A 15403-nucleotide genomic window follows, 5' to 3' on the forward strand; every position below is an offset into this window, starting at 1 on the left:
TGCAATAATGGAGGGACAGTGGTGCCGAGCATATCCACACTCTCACGTGTGGGGAAGCTGAATGCCTGACTAGGGCTTACCTTGATTATGATTCTGCAGCCTCCTTATATGTTGTACCTTAGATCTGCTATCAGTTACTGCTTTTGGGCAGGAAGTGAATATAGCAGGTGCAGAATTGCAGTGTCCATTGCCCAAATGCTCAAGAGAGCTCCCCCACCTTCGATAACCTTATGAAACAGACTCAGATATCGAAAAGGAATCCATAGCAATTTAATAGTTACGATCTGATCTGCACCACACATTTAAAACAGATCCAGTGCACATTTAAACCACGCGACGTCTCCCATAGAATCATGAGAACTGTAGTTTCAGGGTGCTGGGAATTTTATCTCTGTGGTGAGGAAACAGCACTTTTCTGTAATCTCAGGACTCCTTGGGGAAGTCATGCACTTTTAAATCACCACCTTTCTTCTCCATATCCGGTACAGTGGAACCTCGGTTTTCGAGCGTCTTGGAAGTCAAATGTTTTGGCTTTCGGATGCCGAAAACCCGGAAGTACCGTATTTTTCACTCCATAGGGAGCAGTGGACCATAGGGCGCACCTACCGTATTTTTCGCTCTATAGGACGCACTTTTTCCCCTTCAAAAATGAAGGGGAAATGTGTGTGCGTCCTATGGAGCGAAGACGCCATAGCCCCGCGACCCTCTCCTGGCTGGAGAGGTGACGCGCGGCTATGGCAGGAGCCTCTCCGCTGCGCCTTTCCGCTGCTCCCTGACCTGCTCTTTGGGGCTGGTGGTGGGCTTCCCCCGCCCCAAAGAGCAGGTCGAAAGGAACCTGAAGCCTGGAGAGCAAGAGGGGTCAGTGCACACCGACCCCTCTCGCTCTCCAGGCTTCCAAGGTAGCCGCCTGAACGCACCTTAAACGGCACCTTGTTTTAGAGCAGGAAAACAAGAGGGGGAAAGTTCTCCCCCTCTCTGTGCAGCGCCTCCTGCCACTTCGCTGAAGGGGCGCTGGGCAGAGAGGGGGAGAATTTTTTTTCTTGTTCTCCCCCCTCTAAAACAAAGTGCGTCCTATTGTCCGGTGCGTCCTATGGTGCGAAAAATACAGTAGTTTTTACGGGGGGAAATAAAGGAAAAAAAATTATTCCCCCCCCAGCCCCAAAGAGCAAAGAAGCCAAGACAGTGAGCGGGATCCATCCCGCTGGCTGTCTTGGCTTCCTCTTTAGCCACGCACAACCTCTCCAGCCAGGAGGGGCTGCACGTGGCTTCGTTTTTAGCTGCGGGGCTGTGGCGGGGGAAGCCCGAGCTTCCCCCGACCCCAACCCCCAGAACAGGCAGCTATCTGCAAGCCTTCCAAGTGCAGCGGGAACTCCTGCTGCGCTCCGAAGGCTTGCAGATAGCTGCCTGAAGCCTGGAGAGCGAGAGGGGTTGGTGCGTACCGACCCGTCTCGCTCTCCAGGCTTCAGCGAAAGCCTGCATTTGCTCCATAGGACGCACACACATTTCCCCTTCATTTTTGGAGGGGAAAAGGTGCTTCCTATAGGGCGAAATATACGGTAACTGCTTCGGTTTTCGAACGATTTTTGGAAGCCGAACGTGCCATGCGTCTTCCCTATTGAGTTTTCCAGACGTAAATGCTTCTGGAAATGCAGGCTTTGGTTTCCGAACATTTCAGAAGTTGAACGGTCTTCCAGAACGGATTACGTTCGAAAACCGAGGTTGCACTGTATTGGGAAGGGGTGTTGGAGTTAGGCGCTGTACACGTTAAGGAAGTGTTCGTGGAAAAAGGAGTCTCTGCAGGATGAAGTGTTAAGAAAAATTTCAAAGGCAATGGATTTTGCATGTGTCTTGACACTTCAGACTCTCTCTGTTTTATCATCATTGATATGAATATTAAGAGGATGTGCTACTTTGGCTTTCCATCCAAAGCCATTCCATGCTATTATGTCTGAATCTGAAGGATCATAATGAATAATGTCTGAATACTATCGCAAAGGCTACTGTGTCATTTTTCAGAGGCTGTTTATAAATCCGGTGAAAGCCTTTGCAGCTGATAAAACACACAGCCTAATGGGAGATTGGCATTTGTCTTTCTTGAAAAATGTTTAAACATATGTGATAGTGTGAAGTGCTTATCACTTAAGGCAGAACTAATTAATCAACTTAAAGTATTTTTAAAGTCTGCAAAGATATATTAAAACTCTCCAATAAATCACATGAATTCATTTTTTATTGTACCTTTTTATAACAGTGTACTAATTTTCATTTATAAAATATTTTGCAAGTACATTTTTAAAAATTAACCCTATACGGTATTTTAAAATGGTTTAGGTTTTAAAAAAAGTTTTTACTGTGAAATATAACACGTGAACAAATGGCAGGATTTAAATCAATATAGGAAATGATAATGATATAGCAGATTCAAACCAGGGTTTCAGAATCATGTTTTTCAAAAACATTATTATTGTGACTTTTAAAAAATGTATTTAAAGTATTTTTAGACTGCTGTTCAGCAAAGCTTCATAAACAGCTGTGCTAAATGTAAAGACAAAATTTATTCTAAATACTGTTTGTGTTACTATTTAATATATAACTATTTTTAAAGATTATTAGTGAATTATAACCAAAAAACGTTGCACTATAGCAGGCATAGGCAAACTCGGCCCTCCAGATGTTTTGGGACTACAATTCCTATCATCCCTGACCACTGGTCCTGTTAGCTAGGGATCATGGGAGTTGTAGGCCAAAAACATCTGGAGGGCTGAGTTTGCCTATGCCTGCACTATAGTATATACCTATTATAATTCTCAACTACTACAAAGTATAATGGTGCATATTTTAAGGACTGCTTTTCAAAATAGAGAGCTCCTGTAATTAGTTGTTCCTTTAATCTACAATTGTTGTTGTTTTCAGGTGCAGCTGAGAACTAGCCTTTCAAGTCAGTATGTAATTCGTACCCAGCCTACAAATGCATGCCTGTCTACACTTGAATGTGCAGCTATTTCCCTGGCCATCATGGAGAAGAATGATGGTATTAAAGAAGTAGGTAATTTTACTCTGCTAATGGAATAATAGGGTGAGAACAAGGCTATTTCACAAGGCTGTTTCACAAACAGGGCTGTATTTATTGGCTGTATTTATTGGCCAAGGACCATGTACCATGCATATTTATAGTTGCAAATTGTTAACTTCAGAGATTTAACAGAAGGGAGAAGCAAAGTTCTCCTAAGCATTTTGCACTTCCTTGCATGCCATACATCAACATCTGTCAAAAGCAGCTACATAAGTACTGCTTTTGGGATACTTCATTCCATACATTTAACTATGTTCTAAGTAAAGTTGCAACCCTAATCCCATTTACCTGGGAGTAAGGCCAGTTGAATTCAGTAGAATTTACTCTGAAGTAGACATAGTTAGGATTACGGTGCAAATTACATCTTTTTTAAACAATGTTTTTAAAAGTCAGCAAAAATATTTATAGGTTCTATTCTAAAGTGAATCACAGACATATGTATAGTACCAAATTTAGACCCTTGGTTCTTTGTTCTATTTACAAAAGCAGAATAAAGGTATTAGTGTTGTTAGACTGAAAAGTGTGCCACTCCTCTTTCCCCTCTGAGGTTACATAACTCTCCTTTTCTTATATTTCATAACATCTCAGGCCGAAGCAAAGGTTGTTGAAGTCAGGCTAAGCAATTATCTTCTTTCACAGTAATGAAATACATAAATGTTTATAAATAGGTTAAACAGCTACTCTGTGGTCCAAAGGCATCTGTGGTGAACCCCGAAGAATAATAAGTCACTGCCAATCCAATTTCAACCAAGCAATTAATAACAGTCATTCCTGCATGAGATACTCTGCAAAGATGACCTAAACAACCCTTGAAGTGAGCTTGAAGATTAAAATATATTTGTAAACTCATCCCAATGACTCGAAGCATTCTTCTAGCCTCAACGTATGACCCACTGGGTTATTTCAATCTACTAATCAGCTTAAAACTGTCAGATGTCATTATAAGAATTGGGAACATGACAGCTCCGGAGTTTAAGTTTATTCTACTGGGTCAAAGAACCAACAATAAGACATTAGCCTTTGCTGTGCAAGTGGATCTCATGGGTCTGTGATGGAAGACTCTGTCAAGATTCTAAAACGTCTCCAATACACTTTGGTAACTAACACTGGAAACACTACATGATTGTTAGCACTCCAAATGAGAATCCTAAGAAACAGTACCATAATGACTGTTTCTCATTGTGGGTTTTCAGAATAAATAGGCTCTGGGACAGGGCTCGGGAACCTTGACCTTCCATCTCCCATCAGCATCCATCACCATGGCCAGGGATAGGGAGAGCTGTCATCAGCATCATTTTGGCAGCCACCACGCCTACCTGCCCTACACCTGACAGGTAAAAGTGTGACTCAGTTGAAAGTGGGGTTTGCAGGGTTTACAGGCTTTATCAATCACCTGATTGTCAGGTGTGGGGCAGCTTGGCTGGGACCAGAGTTTGTGATGCCTGCAAAGCCTTGTACTTCTGCCTGTACAAAGTAGTGTTCCTTGGCCTGCATGGCTTGATTTCAAACCATGCTGGCAAGGGGAAATGGGTCACCTGGTGATAATTGTGATGTCACGTGACTACAAACGTGACCCACTAGGTGGTGAGGGAGATAAGGATCTGTGCCCCCCCTCCAGATCCAGTTCCTCACTCCAGGTCTTTAAATGAGTTTATGGCCTTCACAGCGATGGATACCCAATCTTAGGTAACCTGCCAGGTTTCTGTTTCAAGCTACAGTGGAACCTTGTGTTACGCATTGCCCTCCTTACGAATGTTTCGGGTTATGAGCTCCGCTAACCCGGAAGTAGATGCTCCCGGTTGCGAACTTTGCCCTGGGATGTGAGCGGAAGTCATGTGCTGGCGGTGCGGCAGCAGCGGGAGGCACCATTGGTGAAAGCACACCTCATGTTAAGAACGGTTTTGGGTTGCAAACGGACCTCTGGAACAAATTAAGTTCGTAACCGGAAGTAAGGTAAAGGTAAAGGGACCCCTGACCATTAGGTCCAGTTGTGGACGACTCTGGGGTTGCGGCACTCATCTCGCTTTATTGGCCAAGGGAGCTGGCGTACAGCTTCCAGGTCATGTGGCCAGCATGACTAAGCCACTTCTGGCGAACCAGAGCAGTGCACGGAAACGCCATTTACCTTCCCGCTGGAGCTGTACCTATTTATCTACTTGCACTTCGTGCTTTTGAACTGCTAGGTTGGCAGGAGCAGGGATTGAGAAACGAGAGCTCACCCTGTCACGGGGATTCAAACCACCGACCTTCTGATCGGCAAGTCCTAGGCTCTGTAGTTTAACCCACAGCGCCACCCGCATCCCTTGTAATCGGAGGTACCACTGTACTAAGATTTGTAGCCAACGTTTGCTGAACTGTTAATGGGTACAGGTTGTTTCAAACCTATCTGAATTGCGTTTAGCAATGAAAAACATATTGTTAGTGAACCTCCCTGTATTTTGGTGTTTCTTTACTCCCAGTTTTATGGAATAAAATATATAATAATAATAATAATAATAATAATAATAATAATAATAATAATAATAATTTATTATTTATACCCCGCCCATCTGGCTGGGTTTCCCCAGCCACTCTGGGCGGCTTCCAAAAGAATATTAAAATACTATGATACATCAAACATTAAAAGCTTCCCTAAACAGGGCTGCCTTCAGATGTCTTCTAAAAGTCTGGTAGTTGTTGTTCTCTTTGACATCTGGTGGGAGGGCGTTCCACAGGGAGGGCGCCACTACCGAGAAGGCCCTCTGCCTGGTTCCCTGTAACTTGGCTTCTCGCAGTGAGGGAACCGCCAGAAGGCCCTCGGTGCTGGACCTCAGTGTCCGGGTAGAACGATGGAGGTGGAGACGCTCCTTCAGGTATACTTCAGGTATATCCCGTGTTTATTTGGAATATGAAGGTGTACTAAATACTAGCACACTGTTTAACAGCCCTTTGCACATTCAGAGTAAGGGAGTGGATGGCGCCATGATCTAAACCACTTATCCTCTTGGGCTTGCTGATCGGAAGGTCGATGGTTCGAATCTGTGCAACAGGGTGAGCTCCTGTTGCTATTTCCCAGCTTCTGCTAACCTAGCAGTTCAAAAGCACACCAGTGCAAGTAGATAAATAGATACTGCTGCAGCAGAAAGGTAAATGGCATTTCTGTGCGCCCTGGCACTTGTCACGGTGTCCTGTTGCACCAGAAGCTGTTTAGTCATGCTGGCCACATGACCCAGAAAGCTGTCTGTGAATTAATGCCGACTCTCTCGCCATGAAAGAGAGATTAACACTGCACTCCATAGTTGCCTTTGATTGGACTTAACCGTCCAGGGGTCCTTTACCTTTACCTTTACATTCAGGGTTGATAAAGTTCAAAACTCTGCCTACCCTTCCTGTACTTCCCTTTGCAAGAAAAAATGTAGTTTTCTCTTTTGTTCCCGCTGCCTCCACCTTCCCACTTTTGCCTAGCACCAACACAGTAGAGCCAAAATTAGGAACACAAAGAAATATGTCCAGGAAGCTTAGAGCACGACAACAACAAAAAGCATTGTATTAAGATCTGCAACTATTTTAAACAATGTGCTTGCAATTCTTCTGATCATTTTTATATCAAGCACACATTTCAGTATATTAAATATTTCATCTCAACATGTGATAAAATCCAGCCTGCAAGCTTGAGCATAATTCAGTGGAAGCTCCCTTTGAAATCAGTGTGAGTTCCAGTGTGCTCAGGAGTGGGACATCAGTCATTTACTTGGTGCAATGACAAGCCTGTGTTAACTCAAGATGAAATAATATCTGAAACCTATGTATTAAAGCTTTTTTCTCTCTCTCTGTCTCCATCTGTCTCCTTTTTTCCAGACTGTCCTCCGTCCTCTTCAAGCCCTCTGCTCTTTCCAGCTTCAACACGGCGCCCAAGTTCATCACAGCAAGGAGCACCTTCTTAAGAATGGTTTATATGACAAGCCCATGCCAAAAAACAAGCGCAAGCTCAGAAGAATGGAGCTCTTAGTAAATAATGTTAAAATTTAGCAATGTCATGTAGAATTAGGTTTATTTTTTAAAAAAAGAAAGAATCCTTTAAAATGATGAAGTGGAGTTTGATATGGATTTAATCCAGACAATCATCTCTTTTGATAATGGACAAAGTTCAGGTGGCAACTTGCCAAGGAGTTCAAACATTATAATAATAATGAAAAGCAGAATGCCTGGACCATCAGGGAATAAACAAGAGATATCCGTCCCCCATACTCTTACCCCTGTTTATCAGTCTGTGATCTTTAGTATGGCTTCTTTAATTTTTTTTTTATGGGAGGCTTTTGGCATTACTGCACAAGGAACATAATTTTTTACAAGGCAGCGGTTAGAAGAGAAAATTCCAGTATGGGGATTTTGATTTGCAACAACAGTGGGAATGAAATAATAATTTTAACATTTTCCCCCGTTTAATTTCTTGTTCTGATTAAACAATATATCATATAAACCTTCATGTCCAGTTCACATTGCGGGATGTCGGTAAGAACAGACTAGTAAATGGATCATCGGAGAACAAGGTATTTTGTCCTGTCACTCAGGAGAGCAATTACACACTGCAATACACTTGTATGTGATTAGCATGTACATTGTCAGGGGAGAAGGCATCTCCAAAACATGCAATGGATGTGAGCTAGAAAGCTGCAGCCAACCATAGATGATGATGGAGCTTAACCATGATCAAGCAACACACTAAGCCAAATCTTGGTTTAGCTGCTGCACGGAGCTAGAAGGGAACAGAGAGCAGCAAAGCGGGTGCAAATCTCACTCCAGGAGCCTGCATGCTTCTGCAGTCCTGATCAGCCATAGTTTGGCTTCCTGTGAGTTGCAACCTGTGTTTCCTACAGCCTGGCCACAGTAATCCATGCTTGAAGAACCTCACAATGGGATTGCTACAGTGCACTTTACATGAGCTACCATGAAGACAATCTGATAGCCTCACCTCATGCAAAATACAGCTAATGCAAAACAGCCTAGCTGTTGAGCAAGTCAGCTAGATGGGACCAGGAGGCACTGATCCTTAAAGCTCTTCACTGCCCACCTTTGACCTACCAGGACAAATTTAGGACATAGGTACTGATACATAAAAAAGCATCTCCCCAATATCTTCTAGCCTGTGTTCTTAGTTTGGCAGATAAGGCCCTCTTCATGATCCCACTGGTTGATATGGCATGTGGGGCCGTTGTCTGAGACAGGGACTTCACAGTGGTGGCTCCCTGACTGTGGAATTCCTCCCCAGGGAAGTGCAGTTGCGCCTCACAATGTTGATATTCAGATGTCAATTAATAACTAATTCATCCGTGCATTTGGTCAACAAACTCTCTGGGATTCATCAGTTTTGTTATTAATACCGATTTTTAATATTGTTTTTAAGGATTGTAATTTTTAGTTATTAATTATTGACTGTGTTTTTTACGTTGTGCACTGCCCCAAGCTCCTTTAGAAAAAAGGTGGTATATAAGTGTTAATAAATAATAATAATGGGTGGTATCTGACAAAGTAGTTCCATTAATGCAAGGACATTGGGCTCCACGAAGGAACTGTGCCTCACGTCTTTTTTGCACCCCACATGCGCCACCTAGATGTGTTCTGGGGGTTCCCTCAACCCTTCAGAGCACATTTGGGGAGGGTATGCAGAGAGCGAAAGAGGAAGTTCAGTTGCACAAACGTAAATCCTTGCACTGACAGACAGGACCGTCTTACCCACAGGTGCTAGGGGTGCGGGGCACCCGGGGGCCGGGCTCTCAGGGGCGCCAGGCCGAGAGTCCAGGGCCCGAGAGTTGAGTCTGGGGAAGAGCCCGCCCATCAGTTGGAGCTGTTCTGCTGTGGAAGGCTCTGCGCGGTGAGTTCGGGGGAGACCAAGCCACCAAGAAGCTGAGGTGGCTGGCCAGTTCCGCCCTCCTGTGCACCTGGGACTGGGCAACCAGGGTGGGTGAGTGTGCCAGGTGGATCCTTGCACCACATATGCTTAAGACAGCCCTGCTGATGGAACTGCTTGGTTGGAAACCACCCAATACTTTTTAGTCATGTGTCAGGGATTGACATTTTATAGCAATGTTACTATTGTAACACAAAATGAATATGTGGTAGAAGCTGAAGAAGAATGTCCTGAATCAATAATGTATGGTTAACTGTATTTTGTCTAGATGAAAGAAATTAAATCAATATTACTGAAAATATGGGTTGCAAGGAAACACTGTTAATGCTGACATAGAACATTCTTAACTGTAGATGTATCCTGGCTGCAGCAGTTGTTCCTGTGAAAGCAGCAGCAATTAAGCTTTGTAGCCAACATATTCCTCTTAATGGAGGATGCACTCGCTTCCTTTGATTAATTTTTCCTTGCTTCAGAATCATTAACGTAGTAGTATTTTCTTATGTACCAAAAATATTTTTCCCGTTGCAAGTTCTAAAGAAGAGAGGAAAATCTAATACCCCAGATTCACAGTTTAAAATGTCTTGGTATTATTAGTCAAATAACCCCTTCATTTATAATACCACAGTGTGATTTTTTATTAAATGTGGATTAATGTTTCATGTATATGAAAGAGGTCTGTTTTGGCACCCTTTGCAAGTCTTCTTAATACATTAGTATGTTTTTACTCCTTTGGAACTACTCAAAAGAATGCTTTGTATAATGGGATCTTTTGGAATCTCAATCTTTTAATTTTCTTGAGGTTTTTGTACATTTAGAAGTGGTGCTGTTCCTGTTTGCCACATAGAATATAGCTGGATCAGCTTTCTTCATTGTTTCTCCTCTAATAATTAGTTCTGTTAACTCCGTCTTATATCCATGTTTATTAGAAGTATAGCACACTGGTTGCTACTGTTTTCAGGAAATGTTGAACTGTTTTTCAGTTTATAAGTTACTAGCAGCCTTATACACAGCATTGTTGGGAAATTCTAAGAAGCAAAAAATAAAAAAATGAGTGCAGTTGTGAAATAAGTGGTCAAAATCAGTGCACTTTTGAAAGGTTCCATCCGCCATCTTGATTCAAAATGGCATCCAGTTGTAGCCAAATATAGACAGAATTACTGCTCAGTGCACAAAAGGCTCCTTCCATTCACTGATGGGACTCTGATCCAGTGGAGAATCCTGCTAGAGAAGGGATAAGGAGCCTGATTCAAATTAGGTGCTTGCTGTAGCACTTGGTGGGGGACTCTTAAAATGACTGAACACACGCCAAAATGGCCAAAATGGCCAGAAGAATCCGCAACTACTGGAAGGCCAAAGGCCTTATTTAAATATTCAACTCCGTATTTGCTTCGAAGCACATTCTGTTAAGGACGTCATTGAAATCAACGTGCCTTTTAGCAGAGCAATTGGGTCACCAGCATTTTAGGAAAAAAAAAATATTATTTTTTCTTTCATTCAAACTGCCGCTTCGGATATGTGCAGGTATTAGACATGCATAAATACCTCATCCATGGTGGTGGGGTTTAATTGGAAGAAAATAAATGTTCATTTCTTGACTCTATGCTCAGTTCAGGAGACAAAAGAAAATATGTCGACAGAGTATATTGGCAGAGCGGTTCCCGTTACGTTGGTGATTTCTACATGAAAATACCTAATACATAATTTAGAGAAGGCAGAAGCAAGTGCCTGGGTGGCCAATGACTCCAATGAGAAAATCATGTTGGAACCAAAACATGCTATGTAAAATGCATGATAAGACTTAGTGCTCAATTTTAAATTTTAATTGACTTTGGTCGCATGAGGCAGGCCGATGTACAGTTAAGGTGAATTCCCAAACAGCTTTTTGACATGCCAGCTATTAGAAGTGTTGTAAGTAGTTCATGGTAATAAAGAAAAAAAGGGGTAGGTGGGGGGGGGGAAATCCAAGAAAGATGCATTAGTTAACCTAAAGTGATACCAAGTGGTTGCTTGACATGAATAACAAGCCTTCATTTATAACATTAAGGCTATAGTGTGCAAATTTGGAGTCAGTGCTATTGAAACAAGTTTTAAAAATCTCCTTTTCAAGTACAGATATTAAGAATGTAATGCCACATGCATTTTTCTGAAGACCTGGAATTGATGGCACTGCCGTCAATATTGTGGGTAGAAGGCTGTGGCTTTCAAACTTTCTGCTTTCAAAGAACACTTTCCACATCGGCCGGTCTGCCAAGGAACCTTTACGCATCTGCCAACAAACCCATGTATTGCAAAGAATTTTAAAGTATGTTCCAGTTCACACAAGACAATGCCAAGTAACATCACCCTGCAAAAATTGATGCATGGAGCATAAGGAAATGATAGAATGCTGAGGAAAAATAGAAAAATGTGTTAAGCCAGTCCAAAATGGCGTGTCTCACAAATTGCCTGAATTTGGACAGTACTTACAACTCATCTCCAGCTCATACTACAGGTGATTTACATGTTACTGGGATAGATCCGTTGTTCAAAGAACTGTGTCTGCTGTTATTGATCTCAGAAGAACCTCAAAGAGGCTTCTGAATGACTCAAGATTTGGCTGCTATGCTGCTTGCAAACAACAGGCATTTGAGATTGAACTGAAACATCAGACTGGCTTCATGGTTACAAGGAACTGTGCCAAAGAAACCTTAGCCCAGTTTTAAAATTTACAGCAGAATCTTTGTGTCTTTGGCATAAAGAATATGAATAATATAGTATGTACTGCTTGTCTTAAATGCTTGTGGTGCTTCCCATACCTTATCTCAAAAATCCTTAGAACAACTTGGCAACTACTTCAAGATTAAAACTTAAAGATAATGCTTTGTCTGATCCAATGAATTTATGATGGAGTTGAAATACAAAATATACTCGCCGTGTGCTCTTAAGCACAACATCAGACCAGCTATCAAACTGCTTAAAATATTGTTTCTACTTCCAAAGTCCAGAGGTGAACGTGGATATATATTGCATGCAAGGGGGAGGTATCAGCAGCCTGAGGGAAAGGGAAAAGAATGGAGTATTCTGGAAGAGGGGAAGTGACTGACTGGAACACTGAACAGGAACACTTCACACCACAACCTTCCGTTGCAGGTCCTACTTTTTCAAATACAAATGTATATGTGTCAAGAGAATTCTCAGCATGAATATATTGGATGAACAAATATCACTTGTAGTGTGTGCCCCCCCCCCCAATTGTGGCATTACGACATCTTTTACTCCTGATTCAGTGGTACCTCTGGTTATGAACTTAATTTGTTCTGGAGGTCCATTCTTAACCTGAAACTGTTATTAACCTGCGCTACCACTTTAGCTAATGGGGCCTCCCGCTGCCACCACATGATTTCTGTTCTCATCCTGAAGCAAAGTTCTTAACCCGAGGTACTATTTCTGGGTTAGCGGAGTCTGTAACCTGAAGCGTCTGTAACCCGAGGTACCACTGTAATTGTTTCGCCCACAGGTTATAGAGGCAAAATTAGTAGTTACCAGATTCCTTCAAGATGAGGGGGTTTCCTGGTTTTCCAGGCCTGTCTTGCCAGGATCCATGGTGTTGGTCAGTGAGCAATACTGGAAGCTGCCACAAGCCAGGCTTTATCATAAATGTAAGGGAAGCTTGCTAATGAGTCATAGAGTTGGAAGGGACCCTGAGGGTCATCTAGTCCAACCCCCTGCACTGCAGGAATCTTTTGTCTAGTGTGGGTTTCGAACCTATGGCCCTGAGATTAAGTGTCTCATTACCAACCGAGCTAGGTCCTAGCTCTGAAAGTGTTCTGAAATTTTATTTTACTCACCAAAGCAAGCGTGGTAGTTCCTAACTCAAGAAAGAGAATACATTAATGTATTTTCTTGCACCGCAATAACATCTAGCACGCTCTCGCCACTGTCCTGCTGCAAATATCATTATGAAGGTTGCTGTGCTTAGCAACTCTGTAGCTCGAAGGTTTTGGGCTTCTGATGTCTGCCGCCTCTTTTTTCATTAGTTATTTTAGCCACAGCTTACAACTGTGGGTTAGGCCTGGGAGTATTTAAGCAGAAGCACTGTCCATGTAGTGTTGACATGAAACTGCTGCAATAGCAGGGCCTGTCAGAAACTGGCATTAAAGAAATATATGGGAGTTCAACTTGGAGAAACTCCTCTCCCTCTCTTTTTAAAAGTTCATTAAAGCATCTTAAGAAGTGTCAGCACAAAGCAGCAAGTTTAATGGGGCCATACAAAGCCCCTGCGATGCTCAACACAAGATTTAGAGGCAGCTCATCTCCCATTGTTCCTTACCTGCCAGTAAAATGTTTATAACTGTGCCAATTTATGAATGTATCAGCATCTTGCCAGAAACTAAATGTAAGGTGCTCAAGTCTCTCCCTCAACTGTTATTATACTCTGAGATAATTTTACACGATAATGATTCCACGTGGCCCCAACGCATCACATTTCAGTACAGATCGGCTGTCAGATATACAGTGGCACCTCGGGTTAAGAACTTAATTCGTTCCGGAGGTTCGTTCTTAACCTGAAACTGTTCTTAACCTGAGGTACCACTTTAGCTAATGGGGCCTCCCGCTGCTGCCGCTGCACCACCACCACTCAATTTCTGTTCTTATCCTGAAGCAAAGTTCTCAACCCTAGGTACAGTGGTACCTCGGGTTACATACGCTTCAGGTTACATACGCTTCAGGTTACAGACTCCGCTAACCCAGAAATAGTACCTCGGGGTAAGAACTTTGCTTCAGGATGAGAACAGAAATCGTGCTCCGGCGGCGCAGCAGCAGCAGGATGCCCCATTAGCTAAAGTGGTGCTTCAGGTTAAGAACGGTTTCAGGTTAAGAACGGACCTCTGGAACGAATTAAGTACATAACCAGAGGTACCACTGTACTATTTCTGGGTTAGCGGAGTCTGTAACCTGAAGCGTCTGTAACCTGAAGCATCTGTAACCCGAGGTACCACTGCACTCGGAAATGTCAAGTGATTTTGACCAGCAACAACAAAACCACAACTGGCAGGAGAAGAAGGGAAGCAGAAAAGAAGCAAATTTGTTCCATTGGTTGCAATCTAGAGCAAGTTATGTTCAAGCTTCATTAAAGACAGGAATACTTCCGCACTAGACTTGTACTCAAGGGGCTGGGACCGAAAGAGACATGGCTGCTGTGTCCTCACTCCGCCCTCCCTGAGCCACATTGCGAGGCTGGGATCTGATCAGATCCCCAGCCTTGCAAAGCAGCGCAGGGCTGGCTCAGGGAGAGCGGCATGACCATTGCACACATGTGCATGCGCACACGCACACGCACACACACACACATTCCAAGGTGAAAAATGTGCCTGGGGTGATTGCCCCAGCACACTCACACACCCATGATACGCCCCTTATGGGTGGTGTTGCCAGGTTGATGAAGGCTGCAGCACAGCATCAGAAGAAGATGGCTTTATAGAGCTGGTAGGCATTCTCTCTTTTTGCTGTGCCCTGCAGATTGTGCCAGGAGTGGTTAGTGCAGCAGGTCAGTTGCCTGCTCTCGCTCCCCCTCTAAGCCGTTTGGTAGCATCCTGACACATTAATGCAGGCGTCAGCAAACGTTTTCAGCAGGGGGCCGGTCCACTGTCCCTCAGACCTTGTGGGGGGCCGGACTATATTTTGAAGGGGAAAAAATGAACGAATTGCTTTGCCCCACAAATAACCCAGAGATGCATTTTAAATAAAAGCACACGTTCTACTCATGTAAAAGCACCAGGCAGGCGCCACAAATAACCCAGAGATGCATTTTAAATAAAAGCACACGTTCTACTCATGTAAAAGCACCAGGCAGGCGCCACAAATAACCCAGATGCATTTTAAATAAAAGGACACATTCTACTCATGTAAAAGCACGCTGATTCCCGGACCGTCCAGGGGCTGGATTGAGAAGGCGATTGGGCCAGATCCTGTATTCCTGTTCAAGAGATTAGTTAGAATTGAAAGCTGTCTGATCATATTTATACCCTGTTTGGCCTTTGCCTCCTAGGATGGGTCATAAGGAAAAGGTTAAAATAGGTGTGACGTGATTGGCCAGTGAGAATGCAAGGGGGGAATAAAAGTTAGAGTGGGCGGTTTTGAAAGTCAGTTGAGGTTTGGGAGTTGAGAGTTGAGGTTTGGGAGTTGAAGAAGGAAGAGGGAGGTTTAGGTGTGGGTTGTTAGAGTTGTATTGTGAGAGAGTGATAGGAATTGTTAGGTGGAGTCAGACAGATAGTTGGAATAATCAGTTTGGAGTTGTTAGGAACTAAGAATAAGAAACTGCCAAGTAAAATTAACTGTAACCATAAGCTCGTTCCTGCATTTAAAAATAAACTTGATTATTTGTTTATGTTAACAACTGACTGGACTCTGTGTGTCCCCGTGAGATACGGGGTGGTGGCAGCGAAGAAAGCAATCGCAGTGGT

The 15403-nt window shown here is 43.2% G+C and overlaps 1 protein-coding gene across 1 annotated transcript in view; it reads left to right on the forward strand.

The window, feature by feature from the left end:
* The window catches only part of DTWD2 (DTW domain containing 2), a 90727-nt gene extending 80716 nt beyond the window's left edge, over positions 1-10011 (forward strand). Inside the window, exons 5-6 of the mRNA XM_081213869.1 lie at positions 2914-3042; positions 6911-10011. Coding sequence (XP_081069995.1) covers positions 2914-3042; positions 6911-7081 — 300 coding nt within the window. The 3' untranslated portion in view covers positions 7082-10011. The remainder of the gene's footprint in view (positions 1-2913; positions 3043-6910) is intronic.
* The last annotated feature ends 5392 nt before the right edge of the window (positions 10012-15403 follow it).

Source organism: Podarcis bocagei (genome assembly GCF_964188305.1).
Source record: "Podarcis bocagei genome assembly, chromosome: 11".
Taxonomy (NCBI): domain Eukaryota; kingdom Metazoa; phylum Chordata; class Lepidosauria; order Squamata; family Lacertidae; genus Podarcis; species Podarcis bocagei.